This window comes from Euleptes europaea, chromosome 9, assembly GCF_029931775.1.
Source record: "Euleptes europaea isolate rEulEur1 chromosome 9, rEulEur1.hap1, whole genome shotgun sequence".
NCBI lineage: Eukaryota > Metazoa > Chordata > Lepidosauria > Squamata > Sphaerodactylidae > Euleptes > Euleptes europaea.
Window position 1 is genome coordinate 60054583 of NC_079320.1, and position 16358 is coordinate 60070940.

Genomic DNA, 16358 nt, shown 5'->3' on the forward strand with positions numbered 1-16358 from the left:
ATCAAGATGAAACAAAAATTTTATTGTAATTTTAAAATAAAAAGATTAATTTTTAAACACCTCTGGTCCAGAACTGCAGCTATTCAGTTCCTCCACTTTTCAAAACCAAAACTTCATTGGAGATTTTATGAAAAATATTTACAGTATTTATCAGACACTTCTCCTGTACATATAAATGTATTCTGTTATAGGAAATTCAGACTGGGAAGATATTATCCAATAGAGATTTTGCCTGCTCAAAACTCAGTTTAGTATCCATTTGCATTTATTATCACTTTACAGTGTCCTTTTAATCACCAAACAATGACTATCACAATACTCTTGCACAGAATTCCAGCAATCTGCAGAAGCACTGGAATTAGAAATCTGGGGATGGAGTGCAAACAACTTATAGCCATGCCGCATGAACGTTAGCAGAGTTCAGTCGCTGCAGGCCTCCTCTGGAAGAGTCAAACACTGGTCTTTCACTCCTTCGGCTTGCCGTACTGGATGCACTGTGACTGGATGTGCGTGAGGCACCTCCTATCAGGAAGGGCACACAAAGAGTAGACAACAATTATTGAGAGACGTCTGCATTGTTTTAAAGGCAATGAAACTAAAACCCACCCAAGATACTCCACGTTTTATAATTTGAGCTATAAAACGTGCAAAACGCGTTAAGCGTATTCCTCTATAACACCAAGTAATCTAAGACTTTATACGCATGTAAATCAAGTAGAAATGTTTGATTTGGGAATATTTCATAGAATCATAGAGTTGGAAGGGACCACCAGGGTCATCTAGTCCAACACCCTGCACAATGCAGGAAATTTACACTACCCTCCCCCCACACCCCCAGTGACCCCCCACTACATGCCCAGAAGATGACCAAGTTGTGTTCCCTCTCATCATCTGCTTAAGGTCACAGAATCAGCATTGGTGACAGATGGCCATCTAACCTCTTCTTAAAAACCTCCAGGGAAGGAGAGCTTACCACCTCCCGAGGAAGCCTGTTTCACTAAGGAACCGCTTTCACTGTTAGAAAATTCTTCCCAATGTCTAGACAGAAACTCTTTTGATTTAATTTCAACCCGTTGTTTCTGGTTTCTATTTATACATCTCTTTCTCCTTCCAACTGACTGAGGTACAATTAACCAGAAAGATGAAATTAAAGACAAACATCAGCTGCAGCACTGTTTGCTAGAAAAGCTTTTGGGGAAAAAATAAATAAATCACAAAATTACACAAGGTTGGAAGAGACCACAAGGGCCATCCAGTCCAACCCCCTGCCATGCAGGATCCCACAATCAAAGCGCTCCCGACAGATGGCCATCCAACCTCTGCTTAAAGACAGGGACTCCACCACCCTCCGAGGCAGGGCGTTCCACCGGCGAACAGCCCTCACCATCAGAAAGTTCTTCCTAATGTTTTGGTGGAATCGCTTTTCTCTTAGTTTAAATCCATTACTCTGTGTCCTGGTCTCTGAAGCAGCCGAGAACAAGCTAGTTCCCTCATTAACATAGTATCCCTTCAAATATTGAAACATGGCTATCATGTCTCCCCTCAACCTTCTCTTCTCCAAACTAAACAAACCCAACTCCCTAAGTCTCTCCTCATAGGGCATGGATTCCAGACCTTTGACCATTCTGGTCGCCCTCCTCTGGACACGCTCCAACATCCTTCTTAAATTGTGGAGCCCAAAAATCAAGCTTTACTACTATATAATGAGCAAATTTAACGAACTGTACTGGAGCTACTTACTAGAAGGGCTGTGGTGGCTTAGAGCAGATTTTCCTCGCCTTGGGGCTGGAGGAGCAGCATTTAGATAACTCATCTGGCGCTGGTAGTCCATCAGCTGCTCTGAGCGCTTCATGCCAACTGTTGGCTTCACTGCTTCTAGTCTCTTCAGAAAAGCCTTGATTTAAATTAAATAACATTTTGGTCACTAAAACCAAAGGGACAACTTTTCCATTATGCGACAGTTTGAAAAGAATTAGTTTATTTAAAGCTTATTTGTCCTCACTAATCTTCGGCGGGGGGGGGGACAATCCTAAGCAAGTCTACTCAGAAATAAGTCCCATGTTATTCCATGGGGCATACTTCCAGGTCCTTGGGATTGCAGGAAGACTCACAGCCCATTCCTGAGGGCAGGGGCTGTGCTGGTTTTGCCCCCCACCACTGAAGCCAAAATCTTGCCCTTACTTGCAAGTCCCGTGGAACTGCTCCATAGGGATAAGTGCAAGTAAGGGAAAAAGGGGTGTTCCTGGGCCAAAACGGCTTAGGAGGCTGCCTAAACGCGGCTCCTCCCCTGGACCGGACCGGGAACATCCCCAGGAGGACGATTTGGAGGTGTGCTGGTATCACTAGGCAGCGTTGCCATGGCAGCACCAAGAGGATGGCATGCATGCCCCCCGCCAGCGTCCGTACCACCCTGGGTGGCGTAAGTGGCACGGGTGCCAGTGCAGGGGCCCCAGATGCCAGCATAGCCCCTTCCTGGCCTTCTAAGGACTTCTGTCCTTTCAGCTCAGGAACGGGCTGTTAAAACAGAGAAGTAGAAAAACTGTTTACTGTTATATAAAATTACTAGTATGGTTGACAATTGCGATTTATCTCACTTATAAAAGAACACTCCTTTTAAAAGATTGATGTTTTAAATCTGGAAAGAACCCTCCCCCCCACACACACACCTCTGGGGAAAAAATGAGTAAAATTGTTAATCACAATCAGCTGCAACCCCCCCCCAAAAAAACTCAAGAACTAACGCAGCAGCAGAAAAATATATTCACTAATTATACAATCCGAGAATAGTAAAAATAGCCACTGTTTTCTTTCAATAGTTATCTTAGAACTGACTACGTAATAACACAGTCTGCTCTCAAAAGAAGTATGGGATGGAGGTGGGGAACAAATGCTGAGAAGTCACAGCCAATTGTGAGAAAAGCTACATATGGGGTGTGTGCCATTTCATCTGTCAAGGGGTTGTCTCTGTGGCCCTGTCGTTTGATATAGCAATTGCTGCACAGAATTGATTGCTTCTGTTACAAAAATAGAGGCAGTTAACTATTATGTAATGGAAAAAATTCAGATATTGTATTAGGATGATTTTCTTCAATAGAAGAGTTGGTGTTTAAATGCCGACTTTCTCTACCATTTAAGGGAGACTCAAACCGGCTTACAATCACCTTCCCCTCCCCACAACAGACACCGTGAGGTAGGTGAGGCTGAGAGAGCTCTGACACAGCTATAACTTGCCCAAGGTCACCCAGCTGGCTTCAATGTGGTAAAGTGGGGACACAAATCCAATTCACCAGATTGGCTTCCACCGCTCATGTGGAGGAGTGGGGAATCAAACCTGGTTCTCCAGATTAGAGTCCGCTGCTCCAAACCACCGCTCTTAACCACTACACTACGCTGGCTCTCCAGAAAAGGAATATATGTACAGCACAGTAATCCCAAACATTTGCCAGGTGCTCAAGTATGTTCTGAGAGAATCTACTAGTCTAGTCTAAAAAATAAACAAAATAATGAAAAGATAGACGTGTGTTCAAAACATCACCAACAGATGATGCTTCTCCGCATGATTCATTGCTCTGGTCTTGCCTTCCTCCAAACAGCCTCTGCTGGGGGTGTTTAATTATCAACCACTCAAAACCAGTCTAAAGAAGAAGCAGAATTGCCTGCCTCAATGGGGGAATAATCAGTTGCATCTTTGCTTAAGTCCCTGATCTGGGCCTGTCTCCCAATTGGAATGTGACTAGCCCAGATCAGTGACTTGCAGAGAAACAATATCTGATGGTAGGAATTTCTTACTCTTATACATTCTACAACTAAACTTCTTCGACTCCGAGAGTGATTTTAACGTTTAGTCAGAAGACAGTTTGTCATTGTGAAACCCTGGTACTGTAATTATACCCCCACCCCACACATTCTGGCAATGGCAACATTTATTCCACAGCCTTTCTGAAGGTTTTTTCAAAACAGCTGTTCAAAAAAGATTTTGGGGACAATTGTATGAGAAGCCGTATCATGGAATGCCTGTGGCCATGGCCTGAATAAGGTAAGAAACTATGGGTGTAAGATAGGTTGTGCGAGTCAGAGTCACAAAATGTGATATTGTGCATTACACTGAGCTGGCAAGTCATTTGTGGCTGAGGTGCCATCTCTCACACAGTACCACTTTGTTCATCACCCAATGGAAATGCCTGGAGCAAGAAAAAACCTAAGGAAGCACTTCCAACTACCAACAGCACTTTCAGCTAGCTTCAAAGCATGAAATATTCCACTCTCATAGGTGTTGGCTGTCAAGCCATCCTGGCTCTGTCCTCCCACTCCCTCGTGCATTTTTAAAGCCCATAATACAAAACTGCCAATCAGTTAGTCCTAAATTCTTCCCCTTTCCAACACACAATGAAACTGCCTTCTACCAAATAAGACCATCAGTCCATCTAGCTCAGCACTGTCTACTTTTACTGGTAGTGGCTCTCCAGGGCGTGAGGCAGAGAAGGGTCTTTCCGGTCACCTGTGCCTAAAATCCCTTCAATGGGGATTCTGGGACGTGCTGCATGCTCTATCATTATCACATCAAAACTTTGTTCCTGATAACTTTCAATCGTTTAGTTGAAAACAGCTAAAATAGGCTACAGCCTGATGCTGCAGCTACCATTTCACTTGTCAAAGTGGGTAACAGCACGGTTGCCCTGAGGTTCAGTACATCTATCTACAAAACAGTCACCACTATCCATCAAAGCAAGCAAAAGTAGGTACATCCATTCAGTGTAGACACAAACGAGCAGCTATTAAAAGATTATATTGCTCAGATTTTGTAGGCAGTACCTTTTACATGAGTCTAAAACTGAAATGGAAGCTTTTGCTGCTGTATACTATTGTGGGTCATCTCCAGTGACTTCTACAGCAATTGCTCTGATACCAATTCACTTCTGGATGTAATTCAAAGTGCCATTTTTAATATGTAAAACTGCTTACCGGGCATAGGCAACTTTTTTCACCTGAATGCCAAATATTCTGCAATGTATACCTGTGAAGGTGTTGGTGTGCTGGCAAAACAAAACAGAGTGGGGGAATTCTTCGCTGAGGAAGAAAGTGTCCCAAGACTAGACCCATAATAGAAAATTCACTGAAGCAAAAAACAACAACCCGTAGTTACTCTTTGGGCTGCTATACTGAACAAAGCAAAGGAGATGTGTTGGGAAAGGGATAAAAATGATCATATCAATCAATGTTATCAAATCACAGCACGGTGAATGTGGATTCAGCAGACTGCACAACTGTAGTTGTTCTGCTTCAAGATTATATAGCAGATGTGAAGACACAGAAAACCCAAATTAAAAGGATCCAAAGATCCCCCCCTTTGATTAATGTTAGATGAAAGACTGGGGTTTCATAGTACATCAAAAATGATAGAACTTCATAAGATCCTGAGTACTAGATATAGACTGGAAACTAAGGGCCAAGGGGAACAAAAATCTGAGTAATTTATTCTGGACACCACTATATAATTCATTGCAAAGATAAGATTCATAAACACTTAGCAGTAGTTGAAGATCTTATATAAAAAATGGTCCAATCATGAATTAAATTCTTTTTTTTAGCTTATTATAAACAACAAGCAGAAACATACTATTTTTTGCATTTGGCCAGCTTGAGGTAAAGACCTGTTACATGGAAACTGCATTTCCATTTGCCTCAAGAAGTGTTACTATGGTGACTACATTTGTTTAATGGTAAGGGAACAAGCTAAGATACAGATAACGAAACAGAACGCTAGCTACTGCCTCCATTATTTCCATTTCTCTCTACATTTCAGGTGACATACTTGAATGCTATTGACATATTTCGGTTTTGGTACTATATTGTTTCTTCTGGCTTCCTAGCAAGGTGTCAGAACACCTTCCCAAGTGATGTGCTCCTATACTGCTAACCATTATTTTATTGTGTGCATGCATACACACAGATGTTCATGCACTCTAGAGTCTATAATGATGGCTTACTGTGTAGGAGTGGGGAAACCGAGTCCACCGCTCATGTGGAGGAGTGAGGAATCAAACCCGGTTCTCCAGATTAGAGCCCACTGCGCTTAACCACTACACCACGCTGCAGACCTGGTATCCATTAATTTCTTATACAAGTGATCTCAGAGAGAAATGAAGGTGTGCCACAACATAGCACACAGCGGGACATACGGTATGTCAGTTCCACTGAAATCAGCAGAGGTTAAAGGGCACATAACTGAACTGGATTGTGGCCACAGCACATATTATCAAGAACATATCTGACGGTTCAAAAGAGATTATCACATTTGTTAATGTCATCAACTTTATCCAGTTTTCTTAATGCAAGAAATAATTATTTAGAAGAGGTCCGCCCCCCCCAAAGCGTTCCTTTCTGATTTATTAGTACTTTACTCTCCATACATTTGATACAAAACACTGTTTATTAAGGAAAGTAACTCAACTAACCATATTCTCTCTGTCAATCCTTTGCTGTTCCTTTTGCCTGTTGATGGCACTGTGGTACAGCTTAGGTGCTGGGCCCGAAGGTTTCTTCACAGAGGCACTTTTGCTCCTGGGCTTTACAGAGTGTTTTGCTAATTCTTTTAAGAGCCTTTGGTTTTCCTGATCGATTTGCCGTACTTCGTCATTTGTGAAAGAGTAGTTTTTCCTCGATCCTATAGAAGGCTGATCCAAGACCTGCTTCTGTTGTTCCTTTTTTTCCAGCTGCAGAAAAGCTTTAAACACAAGTAAACAGTCACATCAAATATAACCACTTTGTATATTGCTGCTTGAAATCTGGTAATATTAATTTAAAAGCTGTTAGTTAAATAAAGCGACCCAATTTTCTAGCACCTCTCAGTATTTTGAGGTACCTACTTTAGAGGGGCTTGATCCACAGCTCTTACGACACACATATCCCTAACAAAGTTTCAAGCATCAGATGCTTTTTGCAACCATGGGAGTGCCTTGTGTACTTCTTATAACTGGAGCACCGGTCACATACACACTTCAACAGAAATCAATATACTTTGGAACAAGGACTCCGACATTTGATTCTATGAAGGGTCAATGCAGACTGTCACCCTTTAATTCAGTCTAGGTACAGGGATGGACAATATTAGCACTAAGGCCTAATCTAGAACTGCACTGTGAGCTAGCAATGAATCTCATTTCAAGTTTACGTGCAATTAAGATGTCATTTGCTTGCAGAGTATTTATGCAAAGTATTGGCCTACAGAAGAGAGATCTGCCATACTTTTTGTACCTATGGAGGACAGGACTAGATATTAACTTACATTCCTCTTAATTAACAGTGTACACATTGCTAAAAAGAGACAGGAGTATTAGATGAAGGCACCATATAGTAATCTGACCTAATTTCTACAGTAATTCAAGATAATATAGCAGAAAGGTCTCTTGAAGAAGCCGAAAGCACAATATTGCTAAGCTCTTACAGTTTAGGCAAACTGAGTACAGCTGAACCATCCCACAAAGCTGAAATTTAAAAAAGTGTCTGACTCATGATAATTTCCTCTGAAGTGATATTAGAAATGCAAAGCTTTTGGGAATTCAAGACTTTCAAAGGAAAAGACACACATATCCTTTGGTACACAAGAAGTTACATGATACATTTCATCAAACACAAGGGTTACTCGGTTCATGTACTGGCACTGTTCCTCTTGATATAATTCAGCATCCCATTTAAAATGATCAGAATTTCCCCCATACATCAGTTAAATATAGTTTTCTTCATAACATACTGGTAAGCATACTCAAATGGAAAATTAAGTAATTCTGACACAGAATAAAGCACTCACCAGCCTTTACACACAATTGTCTCTGTTGTAACATACCGGTAATTCATCCGCAGTTCCAGTATTTTATTTTACCAATAAATCTTTACACATTAAGAAATAGCTTTTAATCTCAATCTGCACTATTTCAAATTCCTGTACAAACAATTACAGAGGCTTTGATCCCACCTAGAATTTCATCAGGTGTGTGGGTATTTTTTTAAACCAAATTTCCCCTCCTGCTGGAGACTTCTGATTCCCCCCAAGCCATTCCTGGGATCTCCCATCCCCCAAAAGCAGCATTTTCGGATACTTTTTGAGCCGCCACAAAAGGGAGAAATTGCAAAAATGCCCCCCCACCCCCATTCATAGAGTCTCTAGGCAGGATCCAAGCCAGTGATAGCTATGTCAATTACCTGTGTGAACAGAGGCTGGTCATTTGTTTGAACCCAACTCACATCATAACTTTAAAAAGATAGTTACCATGGTATGGTGAATTAAAAATATCAACTTTCCCCATAATTTTCATTAAAACAAATTTGGCGGAAGATTTGGGAGACAATTATGCGCCTCTCAGATGTCCTACATAAAATAGCAAGGCCCACAGCTTCAGTCACACTGAGGGTTTCTTCTGCAAGATACCAAGAGCAAAATGCATAGATATTCTAACAAACGATATAAGTTTACATTCCCATCTGAAAACTTTAAGAACGTAATACTTTAGTTATGACTTGCCAGCTCTCTGAATTTTAATCTTGCCTTTCACATTCCTTCTTCTTTATTTAGAAAATGTGTATGCTGCCTCTCCAGAGAACATGCTCAAGGTGTCTTACAAGGTGTTTTATGATAAAATCATAAAACAGCAATAAAATAATTAAAATGGGCAAATTGTTAAAAGATTCAGCCATTAACAGCTTCAAAACTTGTCCTATATGGTCAGGTCCTTGCATGCTGAAATATAAACAGATTTAAACTTTTTACATATAGTTATTACAGACAAATTTCTCTCTACCGCAGGACAAAATAGGTTCATTTCGAGATACTATATTTTAAGGGTAATGTAGCCTTCAGGCAAGCCTCACCAAATGAGTTTCATTTATTAATAGAGACTACTTTGCCATCTACTGAACTGATGTGGAAATCCCCCTCAGTTTCAAATGTTTTTTTTTTCCTGCCATGGGGACCTGGTTGTATGGTTCTGGTCAACCTTTAAAAAAATTTTTATGGCTGCAGAGCTCTACCTATAAAGGTTTACATACTAGAATGTAGTGAAATAACTATAAAATACTATGCATAAGTCACTTACACATCTCAACCCTTCATTGCTTGAAGCTTCTAAACAGAAGAGTTCTTCTAACTTTAAAGGGCTTTGGTTTTCTGTAATGGATAAACCACCCCAGTCTCGATCTACCATTCAGTCCCTATGGAGCACAGTTAAGAATGTATCGTTTAATATGGAGATATTAAAAAACTGACCACAAAGCAAAACAGAAACACAACACATCTTTCTCCTAAAACCACAAATGAAAAGTTTTGTTGCAATTTGTAATATACAGAGAAATTGTGCAAGTCCATTCTAGGCTCACAAAAATATGGTGAAAAGCATGTAAGTGGCAAATCCCTGGCTTCTGCTCTGTTTAAGAGGATCATCACAAATCTAGGCAAAATAAATTTCGTATGGGCCAGTATCAGAATGCAGCAGGTTATCACTTCCAGTTCTCTCATAAGTTAGGTGTTCTAATATCTAAGGGGCTTTTAATATGGCCAAAGTTAGCCCTGGAAATTGATAGAACACAAAACAGTTAGAGGCCCATTCTGTTCATGGAATTCACTGCCACACCCTAGAATGTGAGAGGAAGAAAGGTGAACTCATGAAGCTGCCTTATACTGAATCAGACCCTTGGTCCATCAAAGTCAGTATTGACTACTCAGACCCGCAGCAGCTCTCCAGGGTCTCAGGTAGAGGTCTTTCACATCACCTACTTGCCTAGTCCCTTTAACTGGAGATGCCGGGGATTGAACCTGGGATCTTCTGCATGCCAAGCAGATGCTCTACCACTGAGTCATGGACCCTCTCTGTGCTTCATTGCCTTCATTATCAGGAGAAGTTAATAACCAAGAACCTGTTGTCCTAAATAATAACTGCATGCCCATTTGTACAGTGTTCAATAATCTGCAAACAAAATTGGAACACTTTTTATTAACTATAGGCTAAGACTGGGTTACCAAACTCCCCAGCCTGCCCATCACTATTCTTGATCCTCACAGTTCTTTACCAATCAAAGTTTGGCTGAGGAACGATCCCTAGCAGTTGCCATCTTGGATAAAGAAGAAATCATATGATTCATATATTACAAACTTCAGTGGCAGTTGCTCTGTGCAACAAAGTGCATCATTATCCAAGATGGCAGTATCAAGTACTGGCTTTGATATTTGGCAACTGTGATCAATGTGGCCACATCTTGATAGGGCAGGGGTGGGAGAGGTTTAGTAGCAGCCTGAAACCACAACATCTGATTTTAAAATGAGATCTTGAGAATTAATGGGACTTTCCTCCACAGTTAAAATAATGGCAATTCCATTAAAAAATAAACAAAAAAACCTCCTGGTCAATTCTTTCTCTTCATTTCACTGGTAAGGATAACTAAGGGCTTGTATGCAAAAAGTTTAATATGAAGCCCTGAGATTATAAATGTGGTTTGGAGGTATCGAAAGAGAACAGTACTGTAAACAAATGGGACAGTTCAAGAATTTTCTTTTCTGATTCACAGAAAAGATTTTGGATGAACTGCATGTATATACAGTTACAAACTTTAGAATTATCCCATTAAACTTAGAAAGGGGAATCATATGTTATATTTCCATTCATTCCAAAAGTTTCTTAAGCAAATAAGAGGAATATATTTTTCCCACTGAAGAAAGAAGACTAATTGCCAATAACAACTCGGATCTGATCTGGACCTCTGCTAAAATATGGGTACTATGAACAAGTGTCTCCATGAATCAGGCATCTGCCCAGTTGAATTAATTGAATTGAAAACTGGGGCCGAGTGAAGCCCACCAATTGTGGGTCAGCCTTAAATAGCCCATTAGCCAAACAAAATAGCTAGTTCAATAGTGATTGTAGAGAAATCAAGTGACATATTTAATAGAAGCCTCATGAGTTCAAAGACAACTGCCTGACACTTTTCCTTTGAGAGCTGTTGAAGCTTAAGACGACAATACGTCATATAAATAATTTTCTCCACATTTGTTCAATTAGAGCAGGATAATTAAAACGACCTTACAAATTGTGCTTACCGGTAGTAGAAAATTGTGCTGCCTTTGAAAAGGCAAGCAACAACTAATGCTGAGGGTGTTCATTTTCCCCATCAAGAATAAAAGGCCGATACAGGCACCTACACACTTTACATTTTGCTATTATGTATGTATGTTATGGCAGCCTCCAAATACTCTTTTTCAGGCTTAGGATATATGTACACTGGTTGCCATTTAAAATAGTTCCTGATCACACAAAACACATAACTTTAATTAGAAATTGTTAGTTTTCACACCGTCCGTGAAAGAATCCTCTTCTCTGCATCACCGTAATATTCCACACATTTTAGTATAATTTCCCTTTGTATTAGTTCTGTCTTCAGTCTCTCACCTATTTTCTGTTAATAGGCAAATCCCTCAAAACTGAGATGCTTCATCACATTGATCCATGTGAATTCAGACGGTACAGGGAAATGCTCTCACCAGCTGACCAACTCTGAAATACTTCTGATGCTAGAAAGCTTTCCTGAATGCATGTCTTAATATAGAACCTGCTTACATGACATCAGCAATGCATCATAATCAATTGCCAAAGGATCTTGCATATCTGTTAAAGTGCAATGACATATGAGAAACTATACAAGATGTCACATACTGGCGCTACAACCCAATAATCCTTCTACCAACTGTTGAAGGTACATGGACATTTCCTGTAGATCAGTAATATTTTAACTTTTCAAAACTACGCTCACATACAAAGTAGTTTGTGCTACCAGCTTGGTACACGTATACTGGAATTGTCAGGTACAGGACGGGAAGAGTTTATTTAGGTATCTATAGCCTACCTTTCTTCCCAATGAAGACCTAAGACAGTACACAACATCATTCTCCCCTCTGCCATTTTACTTCTTCCATAGCTACACAGAAGAATGACAATGATTCTGATAAAGGTCTCCCAATGACACATAATCATAGTGTGGGATACAGTATTTGGCAAAATTACCCTATCTATTGAAGGCATAATACTTAGGGTTGCTAGCTCTGGGTTGGAAAATACCTGGAGATATTTGGGGAGGAGCCTGAGGAGGGCAGGGTTTGGGAAGGGACTTCAATGCCATAGGGTCCAATTGCCAAAACAGCCATTTTCTCCAGATGAACAGATCTCTATCCGGCTGGAGATCAGTTGTAATAGCAGGAGATCACCAGCTAGTACCTGGAGTTTGGCAACCCTAATAATACTGCTTTACAATGAATTTGTGAACCTAAATAAGAGCTTGTCATCATATTACAATACTTCATTCATTCACAGGACTGTATTTACAAATGATATTCAAAACTTAAGCATAGCTGTGTTGATTTCTGAGCAGCGAGGGATCTACGATCCATAATACACTGTAATTTACAGGACTGAGCTGTCATTGGATTTTTGTGAATAAAAATGATAACACTCAAAGTGCCCTCACACAAAACCTTTATCTGTGGTTTATCATTCTATGAGCAAGAAAGACTTGCCCGTTATCATGTATTGATGTGTATTATGTTCATCTTTTTAAGCTGTTTGTATGGCCTATTCCAAGTACTATTTTATGGATATCATTTTAGACTGCTCAATGCTGTTTTATGCCCCTGATGGAATCGTGGCAGGTTTTGATTAATGTTGATAATTTTATGGTGGTTATTTTTATTATTTTACTGGGCTATTGTTACTTTGTGAATAGCTTTGAGCAGGTCTCTGGAGAGGCAGCATATACATTTTCTAAATAAATAAAATAAACAAATGTCCACCTAAATAATAAAAAAACCAAATGTCCAACTGCATTAAATTGAACTGAGTCATGCATTGCTAACGCGCCACCAAGGAACAGCCTCTTCTATGTTTTCAGTGTTGTGTTAGTAGCACCACTGGTAATAAATCAAGAGCTCTATATTCACCAGAGAGTTTAGAACTCACCCAATTCTGCATGGCTATCCTAATTCATTATCCTGTCACCTGTGCTCAGAAAGACACAATTATTTCTTCTATTTTTCCCGTGGGACTCAAGGTGCTGCAGAGAGGAACTTTCCAGTGCTCTCTCATTTAGGCAATGATCACACCCAGTATTTAATGCCCAATGAATGTATTAATGACCTCCTTCACTGAAACAACATTTCCGAGTGCTCTGTTATAACTGGAAGTCGAATAGGAGGCTGAGTCCAGCAGCAGAAGTGTAAACGTAGGCAGAAACTGCTCCCAGATGCACTAAGAGGACACAGAAAGAGTCTCCATCACTGCGTAACAGGGAAATTATAGAGAAAAGGAGGTAGTGTAACTGAACTTCTGACCTGCCCATGGAAAGCAATCAAAATATTTTTCTTTAAAGGTGGACTAATGGAAGCACAGACCAGTCCTTGGAGAGACAAACCCAGAAAGAAAGATACCATCCCAATAAACCAAGCTTGTTCCTATACTCTCCAACCACAACAAAAGCAAAGCTAGGCATGACCATGGGAGCCCAGACATGCTCTTTGTCTCTAAAGTGACCGGTTGGCCACTCTGTAACTTTAGTTTGTATCCTTAATTTTCTTGTTTGTATGCTTTTACTTGATTATTGCTGTTGCTAGTGTAGGGTGCTATTATGCTTAAATAAACCAGTTTTTGTAAATAAACAAGATTTGTAAATCTAACCTGGTGTGCGTGGTTGGTCATGCTCACATTAGAATTCTGAAAACAACCTGCAGCACTGTGGTCTACTCAGCAGGGCTAACTGCGCTATGTCTAAAGTTCAGATGAGCTACAACTTATCAATAATGTAGTTGTTGATCATTTTAATTGTAAATAACATTTCCACTGAGTTCAAGTAAAAATTCTTATTAAAAATTACTGCGATCCTTGTGCATTGTAACACGTTTGTCATTTTGACTGAAAAAATAACTCGAGTTGTATTCTTGCTTTCCTGAGTAATTCTGAAACATAATGATTTCCTGGCATGTGTAGACATTTCTCTACAAGCACTGGCAGGGCTGGAAAACATACCAATTATAGGAGCCCGGCCCTGTAAAAGGATGAATAAATATTCCAGCATCAAAAAATTATCACATTACATTTCTAGGCACTTGATGAACCAAGATTTTTTTCTAGTACTGCTTTTTGCCAAAATATTTTTAACATTTCAATAAGAGGATGAATCTAAACTCACCTGTACAACAACTGTCTTACATCAATGTCATTTGGCAGTACAAAGGTTACTTTTTGAATGTCATACCCTTTCACAAATTTCAGTTCTTAAACACTTCGGTTCAGCACCTTTTCCTGAAGAAACTTTGATGCAATCCATCACACTTAAAAACTAGATGACATAAGAATAAGTTTTACACTTGTTTTTGCTGGTCTAATGCTTTGGTTAATTTTCAATTAACAATAACATCAACTCTTGATCTTAAAAGAACTCAACCAAACTCTATTAGGATATGGATTCCAACAGGGAACTGAAGGTCAGGCTGTAAAGCAATTCGTGCTGCTTTTTTGGGATTGGGAAAAGAATTTGGAATGGTTTATCAGTGCTACAGACAGAAGAGCAACAGGTGACTTCCTATGTTTCATTACTAATTGCAACTAGAGAACTGAGTCATCCATGATTGTTGCCTCTTAACCATCTCAGTGAATTCAACAATGAACCTAACCTAGGGGAAATATGACTATTTTAGGTTGGCTAGCACTATCTAAAAATATCAAATTAATATATGAATGCCTTGAGAATTATTTTTATTCAACTCTTAACAGTGTTGTTAAGATGCATTACATTTTACCAGAATGTAATTCATTGCAACCATTTTAAAGCAGAAAATAAAGTAACTTGCGAAGAGTAAGGTTTTAAGAGAAAATCCACCTTTCAAGAGAGTATTCAGGTCCACAGCCTCATTCAAGACTTTTTGATGACATCTGCGATCCTTCTCCGGCTCTACAGAGAAAGGGAAACAAATCAAGAATGCATCTTAATTGCTCTCCTCAAAATTAAGCAAACATGTCATTTGCATACTGCATGTAAATTCCTCTAACTTACCATATAAATCTTGGCTCACGTTTTCTTGTCTTATTATCTTTAGCTTCTTATCATTGGATGCTGCAAGTTCAAAAGACTGGATAGGACTGATGTCTGGTGTCGACAAAGGAGTTACATCAGTCACTGTATCTTCGGATTCTTCTGCACCGTCACCCAATTTTGGTTTTACTTCCACTGACTTTACTCCAGGTCTAGATTTTTGCCTTGGAGAAAGAAGTGCAAAGCTACATGCATTCTTCTTTTTTGAACAAGAGCAGGAGGAATCTGACAAGCAACTGTCAGAATCAGTGTCAGAACAATCCGTATCAGAGCTACAGGAAGGGGAAGAGGAAGAAGAGGAAGTACTGACTGCGATTTTCTTGACAGCCTTGGAACTACTAGACTGCTTAGACAACTTAAGTTTAACCTTTTGGTTTCTGCTGTCATCACTACTATCTTCTTCATCCGTATAGTAATTTTCTTCATGTTCTTTAACTATTTTGGGAATCTGAGTTGGAATGCTTTTCTCTTGCATTATTTTACCTTGTGCTGAGGTTCTACCAGATGTACTTGCGTTTTCTGAGCTGAGGGATGCTAATAAGGGCAAAGCGTTCTCATCAGTACCGTTGTCTAACGTACATGCCACCTGTGGTTCTTTTTCCTTCTCATGCCTTTCTTCATCAGTACGTACACCCTCCACCACTTTGGTTTCCATCTCTAAGTCAGGCTTACTTAAACTTGTACTCTTGGTTTGTATGTGCTCACTGTTTTCTGTCTTGGCTGATTCTGTTGCAGTTCCATCTTTCTTAACCTCTCCCTCAAAATCACTGTCGAAGAAGGAATGATCCACTTCACATTCTGACACATCTTCATATTGGTCCATGACCCCAAAAAGCTGCAGAAGTGCAATTTCACCAAATGGAATACTGAAATAGAGGACATCAATAAATTAAAATTCTTTAAAGAACCATGAAACCCTTTCTGTACCTACATTATGTCAAGTCTTACATGTCTAGCTTTAAGCTGAAGCATAAAGTAAAATAATTTACAAAAGGACTTCCCATAATTAACCTATTTGGGGCTCAGTTATTTTTTTTCTTTGCAGTATCTCACAAGTATACTGAACAAACTGCATCTGTGCGACTTTGTACAGAATTATCGGGTGTTCTCTTCAAGATCAATGTCAGTTTATCACACAGTAATGGATTGAGCAAGTATAGGCATCTTTAAGATAATACAATGAATTTAAGGAACTGTGCGTTTGTTGATTTTGTGCTATAATTCCAGGCTATGAGCAA

General features: G+C 39.7%; 1 protein-coding gene across 1 annotated transcript; it reads right to left on the reverse strand.

Annotated features, from left to right (window-relative positions):
- Window positions 1-222: 222 nt before the first annotated feature.
- Window positions 223-15982, reverse strand: CFAP97 (cilia and flagella associated protein 97). The gene is given in 4 exon segments (XM_056855273.1): window positions 223-522; window positions 1741-1894; window positions 6456-6724; window positions 14908-15982. Coding segments are annotated over 4 exon segments (1593 nt in total). The 5' UTR covers window positions 15944-15982; the 3' UTR covers window positions 223-388.
- Between the last annotated feature and the right edge of the window lie 376 nt (window positions 15983-16358).